The sequence below is a fragment of the Puccinia triticina genome, chromosome 3A, assembly GCF_026914185.1.
Source record: "Puccinia triticina chromosome 3A, complete sequence".
NCBI classification, from domain to species: domain Eukaryota; kingdom Fungi; phylum Basidiomycota; class Pucciniomycetes; order Pucciniales; family Pucciniaceae; genus Puccinia; species Puccinia triticina.
In genome coordinates, this window is record NC_070560.1 from 6,112,756 (window position 1) to 6,137,251 (window position 24,496).

Genomic DNA, 24,496 nt, shown 5'->3' on the forward strand with positions numbered 1-24,496 from the left:
AGAGAGCCTGACTGAGACTGATGCCTTTCTCCCTACCAGTTCCGTGCAATTTCTAAAAAACTTAGGTACTCCCCCAACTCAAGGGACTTGTTCAAAGAAATTTGTAGCAAAAAGGAGTGTTCCACCCCTCATATGGTTGGAAGAGATGTTTGTACGCGATGGAATTCCACCTATACACAACTCTCCAGCATCATCAGATGCAAGGATTCCATGTAAGTCATGCTTATTTCAGCTAATTTGATTACTTGTATTCCTTTGCTGATATGTATTTGCTTCACTCAAGTGTTGAGTGGCACGGTGTGGTGGCCAAACCGGTAGTCAAGTTTCTTTTCCAGTTCTCAATCTCACTGGTGCTTCTCTCAAGACTCAAGACGCTCAGTTTATTACTTCTTTCCCTTTCCCCTATTTTCCACCCCCCTCTCTATTTCCTCTCCATTTTTCTTTCTTGGTCCTAACACAGCTTGTTCTGTGGGTTTATTCTATGTCTTTTGTTTTGATCTGTTTCTCTGCTTCTCCTCTCAGGGTTGTGTCATTTCTTTCTCATCTTTTAGGCTGTGGTTTTCTTTTATATCTACTCTATTGTTTTATCTTGCTGTGATCTGTTTGTTTGTTCTGTTTGTGTTTTGGCGCTGTTTCCTGTTGTCCTCTGGTTTCCTCTTGTTTTCTCGTCTGTTTTGTGTGTTTTGTGTGCGCGCGCATGGCGCGCAAGGATATGATGAAATGTATGTGACATGTTGTCTCCCCGAGCCCAAGTTCGCAGAACTTGGAGGAGGGGAGCGGCATGGCATTCTGATCCGCCATCAAATTTTATTGATCTCCAGAGTCCAGAGTCCGAGTCCCAAGAATCCCCTTCCCTTTGACGAATCCCTCAATCATCTCAGAACCCCCAACAAAACCGCCGCCAAGAATCCAACCCTCAGCGAACTCTCAAAACCACCCAACCACGAGCTATCAATTCGAATCCGCACGACTCCTTCTGGACCGATCCGAGAGGGCAGCCACCAGGCACCTTTTTCCCCTCCCAGCGCTGCCGCCAGCCTAGCACGGACGGAGCTCCATAACGGACTCAAGCGTAAGCACTACTTCAACAAGTCCCATTTTGACTTGGCGCACAATCTGGTTGATGTTCTGAAACTCTTCGATGAGATCACTATTTGTCTCTGCCTCACCTCAATTATCAAATATTGTTGTCTTCATCAATCAAATCACTGACATTTTTTGTCAGTGATCAGCAGTTCAGCTTATCCACCGGCGTTAAGGAATGCCTGTTGGCTTGGGTTAAAGGTGACCAACAAATACTACAGCCTTACTGACACTTCCCCTCTTTATAGGATAGCTATTTAGGGTGTTCAAAGTTGACTTGCATAAAATCATAAAACCATAAAATCATAAAATTCTAAGCTGAAAAAAATATGTTGCACCCAAGCACTCAAATTAGAGCAACATTTCTAGAATGGTACATATGAAATCATCACTTGAAAGTTTTATAATTTTATGATTTTATGCATTGAAAATTTTATGATTTCAACTTTGAACACCCTTATTGGTAAGTTTAATTTCTTGCTTTCATCACTATGAAAAAAACTCAAGAAAGTGCGGTCAGTTGACATGCAGCATACCTGAGTTCATTCCTAGTTGAGACCAGGCCCATACAAATGAATCCCAGGGTGGTACACCCTGGAAAGTTTGGAATTTCCTCAGCTCAAGTCCATATTGCAAAAGGCACTAGACTGAGGTACAGGAAGCTTGGTCTGAGGTGCACAGACTCAGTCCTGAGCTGGCAAATGCTCAGCTGCCCCTGACTCATCCAAAGTCCCTCGCATTGGAGGTCACAGGTACATGCTTGACCTCCCCATCCCTCCGGGTCAACAAGAGTGAGCGCCCTTGTTGACAAAGAGGAATCCCACCCGGTCAAAAGCTATATACAACAACTTCAACCGGGAGGAATGCCTCCTGGTCAATAACATTACCATGAGGAGTCCCTCCCAGTTGACTGCCATACACAGCAGTCAACCGGGAGGGACTCATATCGAGCAGTCGACTGGGAGGAGTCCCTCCCAGTTGACCGCCATACACAGCAGTCGACTGGGAGGAGTCCCTCCCGGTTGACTGCCACACACAGCAGTCCATCAGGAGGAGTCCCTCCCGGTCAACTGCCACACACAGCAGTCCATTGGGAGGAGTCCCTCCCGGTCGACTGCCATACACAGCAGTCCACCAGGAGGGACTCCTCCCAGTCGACCGGGAGGGACTCCTCCCGATGGACTGCTGTGTGTGGCAGTCGACCGGGAGGGACTCCTCCCAGTCAACTGCTGTGTATGGAAGTTGACCGGGAGGGACTCCTCCCAGTAAAGTTGTTGTATAGCAGTCGACTGCAAGGGATTACTCCCAGTCAACATGGGCCCCAAGTATGCCCTTGTTGACCACAAGGCATTCCTCCTAGTTGACATGGGCACTTATTCTTGTTGATGGGGAGGAATCCTTCCCAAGGTTGGTCAACAAGGAGTAAACACCCTTGTTAATGATCAATGAGCACCAGTACTGTGCAGGTGTTGAGGCAGATGGCTCAGGGACCCTAGGCAGATGCAAAGACTGTGCGTCAAGTCCAACACTGAGCTACAGTCTTAAACCATACTCACTATCTTCTTTTGATGCTGAGCTACTCCATGATATATCATGGAATGAAAATGGATGAACTTAAAGTCTCACCCTGGATTGCGCATGTCAACTGACAGAAATTGCTTGATTTTTTTTCATAGTGCATATTGATAAATATCACTTATTTGTCACTAACACACGTGATTCAGTCCTTCACCCATCTTTTAGGGACAAATACTTCAAGTTATCAAATTGGGAACCAGAGTGGATAGTCAAAGCAATACGGCTAACCCGGGAGATGTGAGTATCTTTTTACAAGCCTGCAGTCATCCCGATGACCCCCTCATCATCATCTTACAACAAGGTAAGACTTCATTTGTATTTATTTATAGAACAATTTTTTCTACATGCTAATCCACTTGAGTTCTTGTCCCTCAGCCAAATACTGGTATGGTGGCTGGCCTTGGAAGTGCTGCTGCTGCCCAAGGTGAATGCTGCTCAACAGACGCATTGGATGTGTGGCTTGCAGGCGGGCTAGTATTGGAAGGCAACAAACCTGTAAATTCACTCAAGTTGTGGATGAACCAAAAGCAATCCGGAAACACTCATGGGGGTCTCTTGCAGATGGCACTCAATGTCTTGAGTTGGTTTCTTTATTTCCTTTATTGATACATGCCCTGACAGTCTGATATGTCAGCTACATCGTTTGATGTGGAAAGGGCTTTCAGTTTTGGCCGCAATTATGTGTTGGCAAAGAGGCACCGGCTCTTGGCACAATCATTGAGCAGGGGCATGATGGTGGCCTTCTACTTGAGGATGGCCTCCTGGCTAAATAGAAGGCTCAAATTCAGCAGGAGAAGAGGTCAAATGCTAAGGAGAAGGGAAGTTCAAAGGACAAGGGAAAAAAAAATCATTGTTGTGGATTAGAAGTGATCAGACAAGAGCAATATTCAATATATATTTGAGTTATTTTTGTGGCAATTCTAGGCGGTATACCCGCGGGTACACCGCCCAAGTACCGCCAACACCCGTCCAAGGGTGCGAGTATCTATTTTGGCCAAAAAAGGTTGGTGGTACGGGTACCTGGGTCCCGATTGCCATCTTTGTGCCTTGTTGTGGTTGCAAGGAGGCTTTTGCAAGCTTCCCCCAACAATACAAAATAAATTACTTTAACTGATACTTGGTACCTGTATAAAAAATTAAAAAATTAAAGTTGTTTTATAGTAAAGAAAAATTCTTTACTGATCCTGGTGCTATTGATTATAGTATTGAGCAAAAAAACATCTACTATATCTTTACTATACCAATAACCATCAAGTAAAGTCCCAATAGGGGGGTTCACAATAGGATAAAAGTAAAATTTTAGAGTCAATTTTAAGGTCTTTATCAACAAATTTTTAAAAATCTGGCAAGGTGTACAGGACTGGGTATCCCCTGAGAATCAGAGCAACATCTTTATTTTTTAAAACGTTGTTCATAAAGGCCTTAAAATTAGCTCTAAAGTTTTATTTTTATCCTAAATAGGGGGGTTCACAATAGCATTTCAATAAAATTTTAAAGCTCATTTTAAGGCCTTTATGAACAATGTTTTAGAAATTTGTTAAGCTGTTCACATTTGGGTGTTCCCTGGCAATCAGAACAACTTCTACATTTTCTAAAAATTTGTTCACAAAGGCCTTAAAATGAGCTCTAAAGTTTTATTAAAATCCTATTGTGAACCCCCCTATTGTGAACCCCCCTATTGTGAACCCCCCTAATGTTGCCCCAAGGAGTGAATTATAGCTAAGTTAGAGTTGAATCCACATCCAAATCTAGTGAAATTGAACATCATCCCAACTTGCTCACCAAATGAAATCAAGCCCCATAAATCTACAATTTGATTTGTGTCAAAATTGCTTGGTTGACAATGGACACTAAATCAAGTATTTCAAAAAGAAAAAACTCTGCTAAATTGGTGCAAGGCCTTATAAGATTCTAGACATTAACCTTGATCAACCAACAATTTCTTTTCACTCACATTTTATCAGGTTGACAAGTATTTTGCAAGTAAGTTGCAAATAAGAGGCTAAGAGGACGGAGACCATGGATTCTAGAACCTCAACCAACAAAAAAGACACCCATTGGATCTTTTGGATTTATCAATACGTATGTATATCAGGTACCAGCACCGCAAAACAACCAGCAGATCGGCGGTACAGAAGACGATCTGCTGGGACTACTAATATGCAGAAAGAGAGAGATTGCAACGAAGAAAAGAGGGTTGGAGTACGGTTATGAGGCTTCCTTTCGAGACTATACATACCCAAGATTGAGGCCAACAACGGCATATATCGAAAGAAAGAAACGTGTGTATGTGTGTGTATATGTATCTGCGGATGAGTGCATATATTACCATGTTATTTCGAGTTTGGTGTATAGTATGTCGTGTAGAACACAAACGCAGACGACGAGGAACGATACATGACTTCTTTTTTTTGTGTATGGATGGTGGTGGTAGTGGCAGGAGGGGTTAATCGAACATTTTGCCGAACTTGAAGTCCGGTCCGAACAGGCCTGGAGATCTAGGTCTTCGAGTGGAGGAGGAAGCAGAAGACCCAGCGGCAGGAGCAGCAGTAGGAGTAGTAGTAGAAGAAGAGGGGCCGGCTTGATTAGAACGCGCGGCGGGTGCCTGTGGAGTTGTGGTCCTGTGCGAGTTGCGTGGCTGGGCGGCGGTGGCGGGAACGCGACGAGTGGAAGGGTTGGTGGTAGATCTAGACGAGTGAGTGCGGCTAGGATGGGCAGATCCGCTGGGGTTAGCCGGAGGTCTTCCGGTAGAAGTAGGGCCCGCGCCGGGGCCCGCCCGGCTGCGCATGCTAGCCCCGCCGAACATCCAGGCTGTTGCCGAGCCTTCGACGCCCGGGCCTGCCGGTAAGGGATAGGAGAAAGTAGGCATTGGCATCCCGAAGAGGCCCGGGAACATCATCGGCGGGGGCGGCATGAATCCTGGTGCACGGTGGTTGCGGGTCCCATTCGCTCCACCCCCGGCCCCACCGTCATCGTCATCATCCTCGTCGTCATCTTCATCTTCATCGTCATCATCATCATGCTCGTCGTCGTCATCATCCTCTTCCTCATCCTCTGTTTGCCAGTCAGGATCGTCATTCATCTCCTCATCCCATCCGTCACCGTTGCTCTGAGTCTCTTCGTCCTCGCTTTCGCTTGGTGGCCTAAACCATGCCGGGGGGAAGAAGGCTTGGCAGTTACTGCTATGGAAACAAGCCTTCCGATCTTTCAGTGCATTCTCCACGGCTCGACGATCAGCCCGTTTCCCTACGATTTTCAAAAAATACAATGAAACCGACCTGGTCAGCTCATATATCATACTGCGCAGGATCGGGCACGTTTTTCGGAGATGATAAACAGATGACTCAACAATTAAAATCGTCGGTACCGACAGAGCAACACTTCAAGTCGGGTAGATTCCTACCGGCTTGTTCACCGGTAGTACAGTTAGAATCAAGGTTCCCTAAAGGATCTATCTGTTGCGTAGGCCAGCTCGTGAGGAACTTGGCAAAGGAACCAGGTTGGATGGCAGGACAATCCTCCCAGGCCAGTTTGACGATTGTTTCTGGTAGGAGGGGGAAGAGCTTCGAGCTAGCCAGAGGGCCGCCGATCGATAATGATTTGAGGTTTCGCATGGCAGACGATTTGAATATGAGATCGCATAGATGTGGGTTGATGCTTGGATCGCTAGAGGCTTCTGCGAGTGTGGCAGCGGTGCCACGTCCATGGTTGATCGGATGCCAATCCTTGCCGACCCGGATGGTGAGGGACTGCAGGCCGGGATTGGTGTAGTCGGTCAAGAGCCGATAGAGGCCTTTGCGGTCGAGCTTGAGACTGGGATAGGTGATCCGGAGGGTATGCATGGTCGCTTTGGAGGTGTTCAAGATCTTGGAGATCTCGATCTCGGCCAGGTTGGGTCGGGCCAGGGCGATGACTTTGAGGGCGCACGTAAAGGTGGGTATTGACCTGAGCACGTTTTCCATTCGATCGAGTGGTCTTCCAGAGAGGCCGATTGTATCGATCGTCTCGAGCGAGTCCCACTTGGTGAATAATCTGCTGAGGACCTCGTCAGCCTTCCAGAGGAATATTCGAGGATTGTCGACGGGGTTCTTGAGGAGCATGAATTCTTTGATTAAACTGTGATGCTCCAAGGCTCGGAAGAGTGGCTCTTTACAGTGGCTCAAGAGTGCAGTGCTGATCGCAAAGCTTTCAAGCTGGGGACAGTTGTGAAGAATTTCACAAATCAGGGATCCGCCGCCTTTGCCCATCGAAGCTGGTCCCATCCACACGAAGCGCAAGGAGCGGACATGATCGCCGAGTCTGTTCAATCGGCGGTAGATCCGAGGCGAGTTGTCTTGGTGGTCGTCAAACTGGGCCCTACGTTTGCCCTTAATGTCGATCGAGGCCGAGGAGGAGTTGGGCTGATCTTGAAGGAAGGGGGAGCAGTCCGACTTGTTGCGATTCAAGGTTCGTAGGAATAGGTTTGCCTGCCATGGACTGTAGAGGGACACATGTTTGTAAAGTCTCTCCTGGGCGCACTGTTGGAAGGTCCGATTGACGAGGGAGAAGGTGACGAGTGAGTCGGATGGGAGACCTGTGGAGAGAACGATGAGTCAATAGAATTTCGGATGTTTTTGTGAAGATGACCTACCATCTGGCCAGGACGCTTGGGGATCCTGTATGAGATATTCAGAGAGCGGGAGGAAATAATCAGAATGTAGCTCGACGGGAGTGGGAGGGAATTGAGGGGGCAGACATGCTCATTCTCATCGGGGTCAATCAAGTGATTGTGGGCGGAGGTGCGAGTCGAGAGACCGAAGTCTCCAGCGGGGCCCGCGCTGCGGGGAGAGGAAGATGGAGATTATTAGATATACACATCTTGCATCCTGAGGGTGCATGTGCCGAGGACTGACGTGAAGGATACGCTGAAGTCGGTGATGTTGAATGGGGGGAAGTTGTTTGGGGTGTTTGCGGCAGAGTTTCGGCGCCCCTCGTCGTCGTCCCCGTGATTGTGGATGTGAAGGTGGTTGTGCTCCTGCTGCTGTTCGGTTCTTCTTGTGTTGTTGCTGGTGTTCTGTTGAGACGGTTCTCGCTGGCTGTTGCTGTTGCTGTTGTCTTCCTGCTGAGGGGTGGTTGTTGAGTGCACAGATTGCAGTTCGAGTTCGTTGTGGTCCATGTGGTGGTGGTCGAGATGGTGGTGGTGGTGGTGGTGAAGACACTGGTGTTCGCTCGACTGGATGACCTGGTCGATTATCCGGTGGATGAGTTCTGCTGGGAGTTCGCTGAGCTTGGCCATCTCTCGGAGTCCTCCTGGTTTTTGGGGGGTTCTGGTTGGCAGTCGCCGCCGATCGACTCGGGCTTTTTATACCGCCCGCGCAAATCCCCCGGGGGAACCCCCGAGAGCGACTCTCAGACTGATCACAGTGCTTCACCAGGCGTCGACTCGTCATACTCAGGGGCATACATATTAATACATATCCATGTCGATAGCTTCTCAGGTGGAAACACGTCGCCAAGCATAAAACCGGGTGTGCACAAAAATTGAGCGGATTACTATGTCACCGTAGGATTTGGTACGCTCTTTGAGGTAGGATTAAACCACCTGGAGCAGTCCCCATGCCCCAGGCAACAGCTGATCAGTATCATGTACTAAACAGGGTGTGCCAGCAGGAAATAAAGTGAGACTTTTTCATGAAAGATATGTGTTATATGCCAAACTAGTGTAGGAAACAGATTTTGAAAAACACTGGGGGAAAAAGCATACAAATTGGAGGACTTCCTGCCAATTTAGAAAGGAGGCCATTTTCTATTTTATATTCCTTTGCATTGAAACCACTCTTGTGCCCCTTTGAAAATAGAAAATGGCATTTAGCTGGTATTGTAAACCAAAGGGAAGTCCTCCATTCACTCCAAAGTTTTGATAAGGAAATCATTCAAGCCTTGGAGAAATTGGGGAAATCTTGTAGTGACCCTAATCATGTAGAATTTTGTGATACTGGGGAAATCTTGTAGTGCACTACAAGTACAGGATTTCAAAACTTACATGATTTACCTAACAGGATGTTATGAAAAATTATTAGTGAAAACAACTGGTCAGGAAAAGCAGATGCCAGGGCGTGTGTATAAATGGTTTTAATTGAAAAATTGGAGTTTTCTGGATTACTACCCCCAATATATTTCTGCTTTTTCAATGGCTGAAGCAGCATTTTCTTTGTACTCTTCAGCAGTCAGGGTAGTGCCACTTTTGGAAGGTTCTGATTTGAACCAGAGTTCCATTAAGTGAAGAGCAGACTTGAAAGCTCCAACTCTATTTGTTTCTCCTGGCATATTGATGCATTCTTGGAGAAAAATTTGAGCATCATTGAATTGATTGCTTTTTGGTCTTTGAGATGTACTGATTGAACCAAGAAGGGGTGGATGCTTGCCATTTTTCATGAAGATCAGGTTATAAAACCATTCTAAGATTCTCCTGTGAGTTCCTGCAGGGTATTTGAGAAGTTTCTCATCCAGTCCATAGTGATAAACCAAGTTGTGACAAACATATAATATCTCTCCAATCTTTTGGATTTTGTTAATTACAGATTTGGAATTTCCACTTGCTCCTTTTTTTGACATTGACAAAAGCCTGATGTGTACTGTTCCATTAGGGATATAAATCTGATCAGAATTTATATCTGGGTGCAAAGAGTTGAATATCCTTCCCCCAAGTATTATCAATCCTTTAGTTCGATGGGGAAGCTTGTATAAATATTGAATATCCGCAATTTTTCTAGAAAACATTCCTTCAAATCTCCTCCACTCAAGGAAATCATAAACACTACTCTTTTTGAGTGCTATTGCTGCTTTTCGGATTAAATCATTCATTATATCACCAAAATATTTATCCTCTGATCCTGGCTGAGGTACAGGACTAATCTTCATATATTTCTTCCTTTGGTGCTGCATTTTTGATTTCAAATTCCCAGGAACTTTTCCCAGAGAGTGATTTGTAATTTTCATGGGAAGAAGTCCTGGTTGCTCTTTGTCTGATTGTAGTTGTTGATCCAAGCCCAGTTCCTGATTCAATCCTCCTTCAACAATATTGGACCCATATTCCCTTTCTGTGTCTCCATGAACAGATTCATTTTCCTCATATACACCATGAGTGCCTGGAAAGAAGAAGGGATGAAGCATTTTGCGGGACCTGGGTATATTTGAAAGCTAAAACCAAGATATCTAAACTAACCTTTGTGTCCAGATGTACTTTTGTGAAAAGCTGAAACTCTAGAAATATAACTAGAGGATCTGCTTTCTGGGAACAATAATTCATCATTTCCTTTCCCATAATATTTATCTGTCTTAGATTTCTGATGATTCTCTGGGTGATAGGGGAAACCAGTGAGATTAATATTTCACAGCAAAACTTTCAAAAACCATGCTAACCTTTTTCCTTGAATTCACTCTTGGTTAAAAATGGACTAGGGGATTGAAATTGACTATCAAAAGTGAGTTGGTGAGATGTTTCTGCTCCATTCTCCCAAATTGACTTGGTGTCCGGATTTGTCACATAATTTGCATCTAGAAAATTGCAGTCAAATTCAGTAGACTGTTTACACACATCAAGAGGAAAGATTTCCTAGCTAATTGAGAAGACCCTCAACCAACCCTTTCCCTTTAATTCTGAGTTTAATTTGGAACCAGAGTGTGGTGCCAATGAAATCTCTTCTGAATCAACCAAATATTGAGAAACAAAATCAGGAATATGCATTTCAAATTGACCTGAAAATTTTGGGCATGTCATATAAAAATCAATGCATGTTATTGTTATGAAATGGATTGCACAATTGTATCTCACAATTTGAATTACATCCATCTTCACGTGCATACTCTCCCAAGCAATGATGAGGGTATTCAAATGTCTTGGGGCGTTTTGAAGGTCTCCAGTTCTCCTCAGGAAGGTCAAGAAGGTCTTCAAATACTTCTGAATCAGCTGCGGGATTTGTGGAACAAGCAGTCTCTAAAACTGCAACAACAGGAGTGGTTGTAAAGTGAAATTTGAGGTGATAAAGAGTGATTATTTTGAAAATGGCTGATCCACAACAATTCATATTCATGATTCAAATGAAGATATTTCAGCTTGGGTTTGTTCAAAACTAGGGATCAGTGAAAAGAGCTAAGAGATTTTATATTCAACCATTGCATCAAAAACCACTTTGCCCATGGCACTTTTCACTAATCTACTCCTCTTGCTTGTACCACTCCCAGAAAGGCATTCAGTAACCTATCTTGGATGTGTGTGAGACTATGTAAATGATATATGTATTATGAATACATACCACCAAATTCACATTGGTGCATCACAAGCACTGACAGATTGTGAGTCATGCCCGTGACATATTGTGTCACCTGTTTTAGTGAAGAGGTAAAAAAAATAAATAGAAAATTCATAATCCAAATCAGCACACATTTTCCAATGGTCTTATGGTGTTCAAAGTTGGTTTGCATAATTTTATGCATGCATAAATCATAAAATCATGAAAATGTTTTGGTGAGGAAATTTTGTATTAGATAATCAGACAGTCATATCCCCTGCAAAAATGATTTTATGATTTTATGATTTAGGCCCCGTTTGGCTGCCGCGTTATACGTCATAAATGGTTGAATTTATCACGCCGCAAACCAAAGTTTGCCCCCTGTTGCCACCAAAAATTTGAACCCCCCGGGGGTTGTGTGTCACAAATTTGACCATTTATGACGTATAACACGGCAGCCAAATGGGGCCTTATGCATGTATAAAATTATCCAAACCAACTTTGAACACCAAATCTATCATGATCAGAGTTTCAGAGCTCCAAATTTACCATAATATGTATTTCAGATGACATGAATGCAGATAGTGGACTGTTGGCTACTGTTGGTGCTGAAGTTTTGTCACCTTTTTCTATGTGGGACCTGACATGGTTGGTTTGAACTATGGGAACCAGATTTTGTGAAAAATTATGGTGTTCAAAGTTGGTTTGCATAAATCATAAAATCATAAAAATATTCTGGTAAGGAAATTTTGTATTACATAATCAGACAGTCATATCCCCTCCAAAAATGATTTTATGATTTTATGATTTATGCATGCATAAAATTATGCAAACCAACTTTGAACACCATAAGAGCATCTGCATTGGTTGCAGATTAAGGGAGGATTAGCATAACTAATCCTCCTCAGCAACTGCATTGGGTCCAATTTAATTGGACTAAACTCCTCCCAGGAGTACGATTTGGAGTAAGCGGGAGTAAATTTACTCCATGCTAATCCTGGGAGTAACGCTGCATGCAGACACTCCCACCCAAAAGTATGCACCAAACACAGCTTACATAAGCTGTAGGTGCATACAACATACTTACTCATCAATTAAGCCCGCACCAGTGCAGTTGACCACCCAGATTAGCGCTAATCCCAGAGTAAGCTAATCCGCTACTCCTTGAGTTACACCTGCACCAATGCAGATGCTCTAAATGTGTACTTCACAGGGAAAACAAAACCTGATATATGCTTGCTGTAGAAATGCACGATCTGATGATGTCTACACAAGAATCATCATCCTACAAAGCTCAATCTCTCAACTGAGATCCAAAAAAAAAAAGGAACAAATTACACTGCAAGAAAAACTCTAGAAACTGCCAGCAGTTGACATGCAGCATACTCTTGTGTAACTGTCATTGCAACTCCACATAAACTTTGAGAAAGGCTTGAGTCCTCAAGCTTCCTTTGAGCTTCTTCATCTCAACTGCAGTGCTAGCAGTTTGTAGAGTTTTTCTTGTAGTGTGCAAATGTTCAGAGGAGGGAAGAGAGGATTTCAAAGAGAGATAGGAGAGTATGGAAACCAAAGAGCCAGACGAAAGCATAGAGGACGGCGGGAGAGAAGACGGAGAAGACGAAGAGATGGTCTGAGAAGTGGGTACTGAGAACCGAGATGAGTAAGAAGAGCAGGCTGAAGTAAGCCGAGCGAATGAGAATCTCCTCCCTGCCTTTCTCCCTTCTCCTTGAACTCGATCGGCCCATTATTCCTCCCATCCCAACAATCACAGGTCCAGAAAAGTTCGACAGGAACGTCAGGAGTGTCACTATCGGTAACGAGAAGGCTCTCAATCCATTGTACGCATTAGACAGATCAACCCTACAAAGATTCAGCCGCGCACCACCAAAATAATCAGTCAATCGATCCACGCTAGCAAGATGCATGAAGATCAAAGAACTGACGTCGCTAACGAATTCGAGCCTCCCAAGGCGAAGAATGTAGATTTGAACAAGACCAATCGAAGCCAAGTCGAGATAATCGGCCCATCCTCCTGCACCCCCTCTTGCCGATTACAGTAACCAGTCAACAGCCAATCACCGGCGACCAAGGAAAGCCAGAGCACCGGATAATTTTCCATCTTGGTCAGCGATCGTAACAGGATCAGCATTCCGATCCGCATCGCTCCACGAAGACTTTCCTGGGTCCTGCGCCCTAGCAAAATGAGGCCTAAGCCACAGAACAGCAATCCATACAGCAGTCGAGGCCGCGTTTCCCTGTCCTGAAAGCCTCCAAAGTCTCCGCTCAGGTAGAGAAAAGGTCGGTCCATCGTCGTCAGACTTAGAATACCAGCGCCGATGATCAGTAGCTTTCCCATCTGACTAGAACGTCCACCATCTGGGTCACTCCGGACTTGACTTGAAAATAAGTAATAGATCCCTAGAGGGTCGATCAGATGACAAAACCACGGCTTTCCATGTAAATAGTTTGAAATGCTATTATCTAGGCCGGCTTTCTGTCCTATCAAAATCGACATTACAGGCAGGCTGGAAAATGAGCATGACTGGTAAAAGAAGGAAGTATAAACTCAAGTGACACAGACCATTGTGAGACCAGCCCCGCAAGACTCGGATAAGGGCAACACCAAGCAGGTATTGATACTTCCTGGGGCGGGGGGAGAAGAAGGCGAGAATGGAGAGCGAGGAGGCACCTAAAAAGAACCAAGCTTCATGTTCCTCTTCGATAAAGCTCGTCGATCCAAAGCTCGCAATTTGGCCAGCTGCTAGGACGATGACGAAGACCTCCTGATTACTCAACCGTCTCCCGCGTTTGCAGAAAGATTTGTAGACAAAGCCTCCGGCCGCAATCGATAAAAACACAAGCCCTAAAATCATCGTCGGTAGATGGTACCCCGAGAAGCGGGTCAAAAGATACCGCTGAGACCTCCCGAGAACCTAGTCAAATTCAAATTCAAATTCAAAAAAAAAAAAAAAAAACACTCTGATCAGCCTCTCCAATCACAAAAAATAAATGATCGGTCAGATCCGAAAAATCACACCCACCGTTCTGATCCGATCAACATCCAACTGACTGATGAGAGCTTCCAAGTTGTCGTTTTCGTTCCCATTATCGTCAAGTTGCAAGAACGTTTTAACTTGGGAGAACCCTCCCAAAATTTGCTGGATTAGAGTGGTCAATTGAACTGCATGATTTCGAAGCGCCGCCTCGATTTGCATATTGTGAAGCGACTGTTGATCGCCAAGAGATGCTTGCAAGGCTGATTGAATAGCAACTCCGATACTAGCGGGAGGTATCCCAGTGCCGAAAAGCATGGCAATTGTGGGTACAATGTCCACCTGCTGTACCTGCTCCGGCTCGATCTCTTGATCACTAGCTAAACCAACCCGGTGGAAGGAAGGGGAAGCCAGCAAAAGTGCCTGTTGGAATATCCATGTCAATCAGAGGCACTGGAAAGATAGGGTAAGCCCACACTGACTGTCGATAGTTCCTCTTTAGACGATCCGCCGTGATTTCCAGTATCAGTCATCCCGTGATCACCGGCGACAAGAAGGAGGGTACTCTGGTTCGATCTGAGGTCATGTTTCGAAATACTATCGAAGATCCGGGCCACTGCAAGGTCTAACTGTTCCTGTTTGGGCCCCATCAAGATACTGTGAATGGCAGAGGTTGTGTTGAAAATGGCTGGAAAGCGTTGAGTGACATGTGTGAGGCTTGGTGAGATACAGTGTTGCTGCGACTAACGAGTTGGAGCCTCCCAAATGTCCGATATGGTCCAAGCCGAGATAATGAAGGATGATGATATCCCAGTCCTGATTTTGCTTTTCTACGAAGATCTGATCGAAATGTCTGGTGACGTTGTAGTCGACAATCTCAGTGTCCTAGTTTCTTTGGTAAGGAAACCATCAGTCAAGATATGTCAGATTCAACTTCTCTCTACTGAACAGCAATGATCAAGAACCGCGGTTTAGGAAAGTGTTGAAAGAAAGGCAAGAGAGGAGAAAGACTGACGGTGACATAAAAGCTTGATACGCCGTCAACCTCTGTAAACCATGAAGAGGGGAAGAGACGTAGCCAGGTATCGTCGCCGTAGAATCGAGCCTTCCTTTGCAAAGCCAGCGGGCTTGTTGGCGATGGCTCTTGAGAAGCAAACAGGAGCTGGCGTAGCCACGAGTCACTACGTTCCAGGATAGTATCCTGATCGGTTGAGTCAGCGATGTTTAAGACCGCATCCAGGAATTGAGGATTCGTGCCTAGAGAGGTCAATTAAATCTCAGTTTATAAGATTAGTTATTTTCCAATGTGTTCAATAAATAGAAACAAACCTGTGGTCATTGCTTTAAGTCGTGGTAGAGTTACAGTAGGCGCTTGAGCGATGGCAGTGTATGGGAGTGCTTTTCCATCTCGAACGAGTCTGATAGTCCATCCACCAAACCACATATTTATCAGTTCATATTCGAGCACGCCAAGCCCAACCCAGCGACTGACGATTGCGTGAAATTCATCCTGGAGTCTGCACCAAACATGAAATCACTGTAAAAACAAGGTACGACCCGGGTGAGTGAGTATACTGGAGAGCACGAGAGCAGGATAAGTATCTGGACATACCTTCGTAGGGCATCGATCAGGACAAAGACCAGTCTGTCGAACGGTGGCTTTCCCATCGAGGGTGGCGACGATCCATAGCCACTTGGAGGCTTGTGGGCAGGGAAGAAGCCTCTGGCAAACAGTCCGGCTCCGAGCAGCTGGCTGACGAGGATGAGGATGATCTTGAGCCTGTCTGTGGTCCGATGGTTGTTTTTCGGGGGAAGTGCCATCGCGGCGAAAGGTTGTCCTTGCACCCACGTCTCTGGCCATCAACGTCGATGTCATACCACTCGGTGCCCAGCTCTGGGGGCTTAGCGGTAGCCTAGCCCCCTTTCCATCTGGGGGCATTTCCAACGGCTTGCCAGCCCTGGCTTCCTGAGGGGAAACGTTAGAAAAATGGAGAAACTGTTTCCCAAGCAGGACCATCCGAGCATTCTACTCATGGATGGGGGCTCAGGCACGACGCTGGAGGACGAGCTCGGATGCCAGCTGAAGAGCGAGGTATGGTCATCTGAGCTGCTGCTCAACCGACCCGAGACACTCGCAAGGCTCCATCGAGCCTGGGAACACGCCGGCGCCCAAATCATCTCGACTGCCAGGTCAGCATGTCCACTCCCACTCCATCAACCATCGCTCCTCCCGCCACAGAGAATTTTGTCGCTTGCTGATCCTTGCTGTCTTTTCAATCCTGGCTGGACTCAATCGCGCTTTCGCCTTGACAAATGGATCTGCCGGCGAAGCAGCTACCAAGCAACGCTCGAAGGCTTCAGATCCCTGCTATCTCGATCTAAGGGCCAAACAGAGCACAAGAATGGAAACGACGACAGTCTGCAGCTACTCCGTAGCTCCGTCGCCCTGGCACGCGGTGTGTTGGCCGGCAGCAGTACGCGAGTGGCGCTTTCGCTGGGTCCATATGGTGCAACCTTAATCCCTGGACGGGAGTACAGCGGCTGCTACCCCCCGCCATATGATAGCGAAGAGAGCCTGGTGAGCTTCCATCTTGATCGCTTGTTGGATTACGCCAAACACCGCCCGACGTGGGATCAGCTGGACATCGTCCTTTTCGAAACGGTGCCGAACCTCACCGAGGCGCGTGCCATCCGACGCGCCTGGAAGAAACTGGAACAGATCCTCATCGAACCACGACGATCGACCGGAGGGGCCCCCGAGCTATTCTCTAAACCCTGGGTGATTAGCTTTGTTTTCCCAACACCTGACGGCCAGTTCCCGACTGGCGAAAGTGCATCCGAGGTCTTGAAAGCCGCCTTGGATGTTGATGTCGAGCTAGCAGAACCCTCAGGGGTCGGGATCAACTGCACCAAGCTTGATAACCTCCAACCCATTCTCCAAGCCTGGACCACACCGGATACTCTGCCCATCAACCACTCCAAAACTTGGCTCTGGCTCTATCCCGACGGCGGACCCACCTACGACTCTGTCAACCGGTCTTGGACTGGCTCTCCAATCACTCACCAAGAATGGGCAAATCAACTCTTCACTGTTGCTTCCAACTCTTCAGCCTCTTGGGCTGGTGTCGTCATTGGCGGTTGCTGCAAAGCAGGAACGATGCACATTCGTGCCCTCCATCACCTTCTCTCTTCAACAACCGGGAAATGAAGAGATCATCTCGATAATGGTTTGCTGCAACCTTGTTTGCCGATTTTCTTGCCCTCGTTTTTCCTTCGTTCTTTCTTGCAAGGACATCGTCGTTTAAACTATTCGCACAATACTCGGAGCAGCAAAGCACCACGCTGCAAATCACTTTGCAGATATGTACTGTCACATGAGGACCTGACGGGATGCTGTTGTCGATATAGAACAAATAGTTGAATGCTATTGCCGATATAGAACAACTAGTTCTTCGGGGCTGAACTCGCGAAGCGACCCTCCGTCAGGAGGGACTTAGACCCTAGCTCCTCAAACTCGTGTAGCAAGAATGGAATTTTGGGGTACTTGGTTTATTTTTTCTACAGCTCACCTATCTGAATCACACCCGCTCCCATGTGATTAGCTCAATGTCAGTAAAAGATGCTGGAGAACAGAGTAGCAATTATTCTATCTCCAATGATCCCTTCCATGTTTTAGTGGAGGACTTCCCGTCAATCTGCAGCCCCCTGCAGAACCAGATCTGCAGCCAGAAAAGCTTCATTTTTGCGGGGAAAGGCTGTCGGGGCTGCAGATCTGGTTCTGCAGGGTCTGTAGAACCCGACGAAGTCCTCCAGTGTAGAAAGAACTGTGGAAACTGAGGTGCTGAGCAATGACCTTTCCTGTGTAAAATCCAAAGTTTGGGTGTTTTTGATGTTTTTTTTTTTTTTTTGGAGTGGAAGGAATGAATTGAGATGCCTCGAATTCTCCAGGTTGGACAGGCACAAGCCATTCTTCAACCTCAGGAAATTCAATCAGACGAATGTTTTGGAAGGGTTATTGAAAATTCCTCTCACCAAAATCTAGAATCTATGTAGCCCCCGCAGAAAGGAGCGATAGGGCGCAAGTCCCACCTGCGGAGGGCTTTTAGAGGACCCCCGCAGCGGTGAGGAGCTTGGTTAATTTCGCCGCTTACCAGGAGGTTAAAGGAAGCTGAAGATGATTTTGTTGTGGTCCCTTGGACTCCAGAGTAACTGCCGGCAATGAATTGGTGAGTGGAAAGCCGTGAGACGCGGATTGCGGTGGAGCCGAGGGGAGTCGGCGGAGCGGAAATTGTCCGGAACCAAACATCCGGCCAGCAAGACCTCTCACTCGAAGGCTATTCGGAACGCCAACCATGGACAACGAAAGCCAAATCGCAGAGAAACGCAGGGTTAGAGCCGAGAAGAAAGCCGAAAAACAAGCACAGGCAGCAAACGTGGAGTCGGACCCGACAATCCCGCTGAGAAAGCCGGGCAACGGTTCAGAAAAGACTCGGAAAGCTTACAAACCTAGAGAGTCAAAATCTGTTGTTCACCGCGCTCCTCCCACTGGTCAACAAGTGACGGCTAGTATTCATCAAAATGGGAAATCTATCAAGATCATGACTTGGAATGTGGGCTTCTAGACTATTCCTGATTGTTCAATACGGTTACCGACTCGCGTCCATTGCATATTACATTTATTACTTTCGTGTCAAAAAATATATGAAGACTGACCCGCTGTTCCTTCTTTTTCTGCCTTCAAGATTTTGGCACAGTGCCTCGTTCGAAGGACTTTATTCCCCGGGAGTGATTGTCTAAAGTGGAAAGATAGAGGGCCGGCGATTACTCAAGAAATCGTCGATTACAACCCCGACGTGGTCTGTCTCCAGGTGAGTAAACTTCATCGTCGGTCTCCATAACATACAATTTCCTTCCTTTTTCTCCCAGCATTCATGCCCACAAGCTTGACTGGTTACACGTTTTCCCTGCACAGTAGGAAGTGGACCGTCTGGAAGACCATAAAGCGGTGCTCTCCGCAGCAGGATACGAAGTGCTGCACGTGATCGGTGGATACGAAGAAGAAGGAAAGCAGCACGGATTGTTGATCGGATGGAAAGATGACTTACTTAACTTGATCGATCAGAAAGTGATCAGGTTTGACGAGCAGGAGTTCAAGTCGCGCGTGGGCCTGAGCAGGGCGACTCGGAACGTCGCGTTGATCGCCGGGTTGGCTTTCAAGCATCATCCTGGCGGCTTGGTTATTGGCACTGCCCATCTGTTTTGGCATTCCCGGTACTCCTACGAACGGACTCGTCAAACGGCCTTCCTCGCCAAAGCGCTTGCTGAATTTAGGAGCGAGGATCGTGATACAACCAACTGGCCTGTCTTCTTGGCGGGCGACTTGAACGAACAGCCTGGTGGACCCTCTTATCGACTGCTCTCAGGCGCCGCCCTCCCGGAGAAAGAACAGCTTATTCTCAAGGAATCGGCCCTGATACACAAGTCGGCCGATCGACTGTTTACCAACATAGCAGACGAGACGTACGTGACTTTTGAGGGGGATGAAGACCGGGTCTTCAAAGACGTCAGACCTAGCCGACCAGAAGATGGCCTGTTTGATCTTCAAGAATTGGAGGAACTTTTTGGCTCGCGTCGTTGGTTAAGTCTCTACGGAAATTGGGCAGATAAAATGATCAATGAAGAAGGTAACTGGTTTAAGGATCGCCCTGAATTCAAAGACCCCGGGCAGAACGGAAAGCTGGTACCTTGCCTGGATCAACTTGGGTCTGGACAATACGAACCAATGTGGAGTAAGCGCGTATCTCCTTACAACCTCTCTGCATTGCATTTTCCCCTTCTCCTGGTCTAATTTTGGCTCTTCTTTCATCCGGATTCTATAGCCAACTTTACACCTCTTTGGAGATGCACGCTAGACTATATATGGGTGCTTTGTACAGGAGCAAGTTCGACCAGTGCTATTGAGGTTCTTGCGCTCTTGCCCACCCATCGGACTGAGGCTCTTGAACCTGGCCTTCCCCGCTTGGGGGTCGAGCCGTCCGATCACATCCCACTCATGGCCGAAGTAATGATCCCATGCCTGTAGAATTTCCCCCTTTCCACATTCAAATTGCATTACATATACGCAAACATATTGGCGAAATCGGATTCAGTAGTGGCTCAGTATATTCACTGTCAAACTTCAATAGATTTCTTCTTGCCCCATGATTTTCGGGAACACCCTGGCATGTCTTGATGTATATAGCCGGGCTATTCTCTTTGTATTGAATTTGCATATTCAGCCTAATTTACATCAGTAATGACTCTCGACCATAACCAATTCTCCCTCCTCTCTACATGGAAATTTCTGGTAACAATTTTAACCGAACTCTTCTGGTGCTGTTTTGGTTTCCCATGTCAGTCCCTATGTTTTTTTCTCGATAGCGTCGCAAGCTTTGCGGAAACCCTAACTACATACGGTATGCACACTCTCAACACAAGTCAGGCGAAGCTTGGAAGTGAAGTCTGGATTGTTTTCTTGACTTGAATGATTCGCAAAAGGGTTACTTCAATCTAGGTATTTATGTGATTTCTTTACAAAGGAAGCTTTGCAACTGATTTCAGTGACTGTGCTTATTTTAATAATACAAAATGGTTGAAACAAGATGAAGAAAATGTCTAGTTCTGTATCCAAGTAAAAGCAGAACGAAAAATCTATTTTGGCTCAAGCGAAGGGGCAAGATCAACTTGACACACTGCTTGTTTTTCTGAGTTTTTTTTACAGTTCGGTAAGCCCTCTCTTGTGCATGATTCTATGAACATGAGAAAGCTGATCCTCAAGGCTTCGGATACGCAGATGAGTGGATGAGTCGGTCTTGCATGCACATCCGTCACCCCCACCCCCTCCAGACATGCCGCCGGAAGATCCGGGACCGGAGCCACCACCCATTCCCCCCAAGCCGGAACCGGAGCCACCACCAATTCCCCCCAAACCGGAACCGCCGCCACTGCCCCCAGGATCGCCCGCAGAGCCACTGCTACCTCCCCCAAGACCAGATCCGGTGACACCCCCAGTATCGGCCGAAGGGCCACTACCAGTTCCCCCCAAGCCGGAACCCCCGTCACCCCCTCCGGAGCTGCCAGGTCCACTACCATCAGCATCGACCATCGTGCCGTTTTTGCCTGTGCTTCCGGGATAGGAACTTGACCCGGTTGAATCGGCCGGACTGTCGGTAGTTCCCTCTGTAGAACCCGGGCCTGATGTGCTTGAACTTCCGGGATATGAACTTGAGCCAGTTGAGTCGGGACTATCGGCACTTCCCCCGTTAGACCCGGTACCACCGGTTCCGCTACCTTCACCGGAGCCAGTGCCGGATGAACCACTGCTAGCACTGCCATCAAAAAATGAATGAAAAAAGCTTCCTCCATCAGAGGAACCCGAAAAGCTGGAGAAGAGGCTTCCGAATGCGCTTCCTGCGATATCTTGGAGAATTCCCATTCCATCCTGTTGCTGGATCTTGGGGTTTTGCAATGAATCGTGCTCTTGACCACCACTACCGCCATTGACGCTATCCAAGAAATTGTCAATGACCGAACTTCTGACTGAGACTCGAGACTTGATATTGACGTTGACTTGGGCATCTACTGATGCACCAATGTGGATCCCCTGCTTTCCTTGGGAGGGTTTCGAGGTCACCAGTCCAGTCGTGACTTGAACCGCAGCTGCAAAGCTTGCCTGAAAGAAAGCGAAACGACAAATGCGAAATTCTACTGGTCAGCCTTCTCATGGTTCCTCCGATCCGACTTTGATTGCGAGTCCATAAAAGAAGGAATTTGATCACGTACCTTCACTTCTGCAAATTGATCTACCTCGGACGAACTTGATCCGTCAGAGTCAGACCCACCACCAGATGATGCATCGGCCTTCGTAGATTCATCAGTGTTCGGTGAGGAACCTCCCAAGTCACCACCACGAAGGCTAGTAGCAGCTTCCGGCGAAGCTGAATCTGGAGATACCTTCGTAGGGTTTGGAGTGGAATCCGTTGTGTTATTGGAGGATGGAGGAAATCCATCTGGACTCTTAGTCTTATCCCCAAGCAGACTGATATTGTCTCCCGAAGCACCTGCATCTTTATCAGCACCGCCAGATCCCCCTCCGGCTAATTCCCCTGGGGAACTGCCTATATCACCAGTCTTCGTGCTCAACGTCGCGTTGGCGCCTAAGCTTGCGTCAATACCAACATTAGTAGATTTGGAAGCGGCCGTTTTGCCTGATTTTAGGTCACGTTCAACTTTGGTGAGCATTTCTGCACACATGGACACGTTGGCTTGAATCTGAGTGCTGAAGGTTGTTTGAGAGGGTGGAACATGACAGTTTGTCACGGCTGGTTGGGCAGTCAACTTGATTACCGAAAACATCGTGAAGGACACTTGTGCTCGAGCTTGTTGGAGGATGGTCAGTGATTTTTTACTTCCATCTTTGCTGACTGTCTTTTCCAGCTTAACCAAGCTCTGGAAGAGCCCAGAGAGCGTCGTCAACGTGGTGGCAGATAAAGTGACGTATCCATAAGCTGCAAAAAGAGCACATCAAATTACTAATCAGAAATGGCTGTTTGCTACAACTACCCGGACCGCCTCATCATATGGAATATATCTGCTCACTTTCACATGCTTTCCCTTGAGAATCGGTCCCGTTCATTTCGACTGGAGCTGTTATGCTCACAGTCTTGTTTGCTGTGGCATTGAAGGAACCTTGGATACCTTGTTGTACATCTGTTCGACTACCCGGGGAATCTAGAAGAAAAGGGATACAAATTCATCAATTTCTCGTTTCAATCAAATCAGCAGCTCAAGTCACACCCAGGCCTCAAGTGGGCTTTCTAAATGATAGAAATCATGAAGCATTTCAAATCACCTGGGGTGTCTTGTGCCTTTTCCATAGCATCTTCTAGCTGTCCTGCCATCATTTTCTCGACCTGATCTGATAGTTTCTCGAGTCCAGGTAAAGTAGACAGGGTGTGGTTCAATATTTTTTGCAACAACTGAAGACTTGCGCTGGATGTTTTATTCAGAGCATCTCCGCCGCCTTGGTTTGTATCGTCCGTAGGTCCTCCTGGTGTCCCGTTTTGGTCCCCTCCAGTGGCGTCGTCCGTAGTCCCTCCGGGATTGTTGAGGTTATTGTCATCTGGCCGCCATGCACCATCACCTCCCAAAGCAGGTGAACCGTGAGGGAAAGTATCCGTGAGATCTGCACCTACGGCACCGGTGGATGCAGTATTGTTCGGTTTCTTGCCGCCTGGCTCCCATGCACCATTACCTCCCAAAGCATTAGGACGAGGGAGGGCATTCGTGAGATCCGCACCTACGGCACCGGGGGATGTCACTCCGCCTTTAAGGTCAGGTGAACCCTTTGTACGTTTTCCTTCATCGCTGCCCAATTTTTCTGAGTCTGAGTGGCGACCAGGGAGTGGGGAAATCGTTGCATCCTTAGATGTAGATCCCTGTCTTTTGTGCAGGTTGTTAATTCGCAAATCGTGGTGCGGCGCAGCCGCTGAGAAAAAAGGCTGGATGACGACAAGCAGAAAAATGGCACTGCCAAATTTCATGATGCGAGGCTAGAGAATATTTGTGGCTTGTGTATCAAAATGTGGTGTGTGATGCAAGGCAACTGTCGGCCTGGTTCAATAGAATAGCCAAAACAACTCTAACGCGTGAAGATGATTGCTTCCGTGGTGAATTCAACACTCGACGGATACGAATGGTTCCCAAAAAATGGTGGAAGGAGGTTTGGCTATTTAAATCATTTGAGATGTCGGGATGTCCCCAGCAGCCCTTGATGCAGACGCAACTTGCAGGTGTGCAACCGCCTTGCGTCATTGCTTGCTCGTCCTTTCAAACATCTCCTAAAACAAAGCATGGAATCCGAGGATCATAAGAGACGCAAGGCGAGCTCGAGTCTGCCGGGATAGAACAGCTCCGGTTGACCTGTTCAGATGAGTAGGACCATGCCCAGCTGTGCGTGGATGATGTCATATGGTTGATTCACCGGCCCCCGGTAAATGAATCTCACCCAGTGGAAAAGGATTGGGGTGAAACATTTGGCCGGAAGCAGGTGGTCAAACTGGATGCAGCCAGCAAGGGTGCAACATCGGGCACCGGTGACATCGAGGCTTTATAGCAACGCTAGCAGTGCAAGAGCCGCGGGGGAGGCACGCAAATTCAGCGCACGCTTCGGCACACCGGCGACCCTACCCGTTGGACGGGGCAAAAAGAAGTCTCAGCCAGGATCTCGTAGATCGCGTTTCGTCTTGTTTCGTCATGTGGATAGCATTATCCTGCATTGTCCATACAAAGGGCGCCGATGCTTCGAGACCAGTGAGATGTGCCTGCCCCCCGACGACCTTGCACGACCGACGGTCCGGCCCTGTTCATCCGAAACTCAAATCGAGAATTCTTGATGAGTGGTTCTTCTGATTGTAAATATGTAAACGGCAGATGGTTCGCGGTCTACACACATGTGGGAATCCAACCCTGGTCGCCTACTTAGCGAGGAGTCCTTCCCGCCGACCGCTGCGAGTTCACTGGCAACAGCGTGCA

The 24,496-nt window shown here is 47.1% G+C and overlaps 5 protein-coding genes across 5 annotated transcripts; 2 read left to right on the plus strand and 3 right to left on the minus strand.

Moving 5' to 3' along the window:
* Positions 1–5,107: 5,107 nt before the first annotated feature.
* Positions 5,108–5,575, minus strand: PtA15_3A653 (uncharacterized protein; the record flags this gene model as incomplete). Its single annotated transcript, XM_053167642.1, has 2 exons — positions 5,108–5,151; positions 5,239–5,575. The coding sequence occupies 2 exons, from the start codon at positions 5,573–5,575 to the stop codon at positions 5,108–5,110; spliced, it is 381 nt and encodes a 126-aa protein (XP_053018839.1).
* Positions 5,576–6,005: 430 nt separating this feature from the next.
* PtA15_3A654 (uncharacterized protein) lies at positions 6,006–15,745 on the minus strand (the record flags this gene model as incomplete). Its single annotated transcript, XM_053167643.1, has 14 exons — positions 6,006–7,234; positions 7,292–7,316; positions 7,397–7,478; positions 7,554–7,762; positions 12,701–12,791; positions 12,875–13,430; positions 13,513–13,864; positions 13,973–14,347; positions 14,407–14,581; positions 14,673–14,809; positions 14,940–15,181; positions 15,254–15,342; positions 15,417–15,461; positions 15,537–15,745. 14 exons carry the CDS (start codon positions 15,743–15,745, stop codon positions 6,006–6,008), a joined length of 3,816 nt encoding a protein of 1,271 aa, XP_053018840.1.
* A 166-nt stretch (positions 15,746–15,911) lies between these two features.
* Positions 15,912–17,132, plus strand: PtA15_3A655 (uncharacterized protein; the record flags this gene model as incomplete). The annotated part of the gene is made up of 2 exons (XM_053167644.1): positions 15,912–16,114; positions 16,259–17,132. The coding sequence occupies 2 exons, from the start codon at positions 15,912–15,914 to the stop codon at positions 17,130–17,132; spliced, it is 1,077 nt and encodes a 358-aa protein (XP_053018841.1).
* Positions 17,133–18,276: 1,144 nt separating this feature from the next.
* PtA15_3A656 (uncharacterized protein) lies at positions 18,277–20,006 on the plus strand (the record flags this gene model as incomplete). The annotated part of the gene is made up of 4 exons (XM_053167645.1): positions 18,277–18,534; positions 18,667–18,792; positions 18,900–19,713; positions 19,804–20,006. The coding sequence occupies 4 exons, from the start codon at positions 18,277–18,279 to the stop codon at positions 20,004–20,006; spliced, it is 1,401 nt and encodes a 466-aa protein (XP_053018842.1).
* A 672-nt stretch (positions 20,007–20,678) lies between these two features.
* PtA15_3A657 (uncharacterized protein) lies at positions 20,679–23,505 on the minus strand (the record flags this gene model as incomplete). Its single annotated transcript, XM_053167646.1, has 4 exons — positions 20,679–21,635; positions 21,746–22,470; positions 22,562–22,693; positions 22,815–23,505. 4 exons carry the CDS (start codon positions 23,503–23,505, stop codon positions 20,679–20,681), a joined length of 2,505 nt encoding a protein of 834 aa, XP_053018843.1.
* Positions 23,506–24,496: the final 991 nt, after the last annotated feature.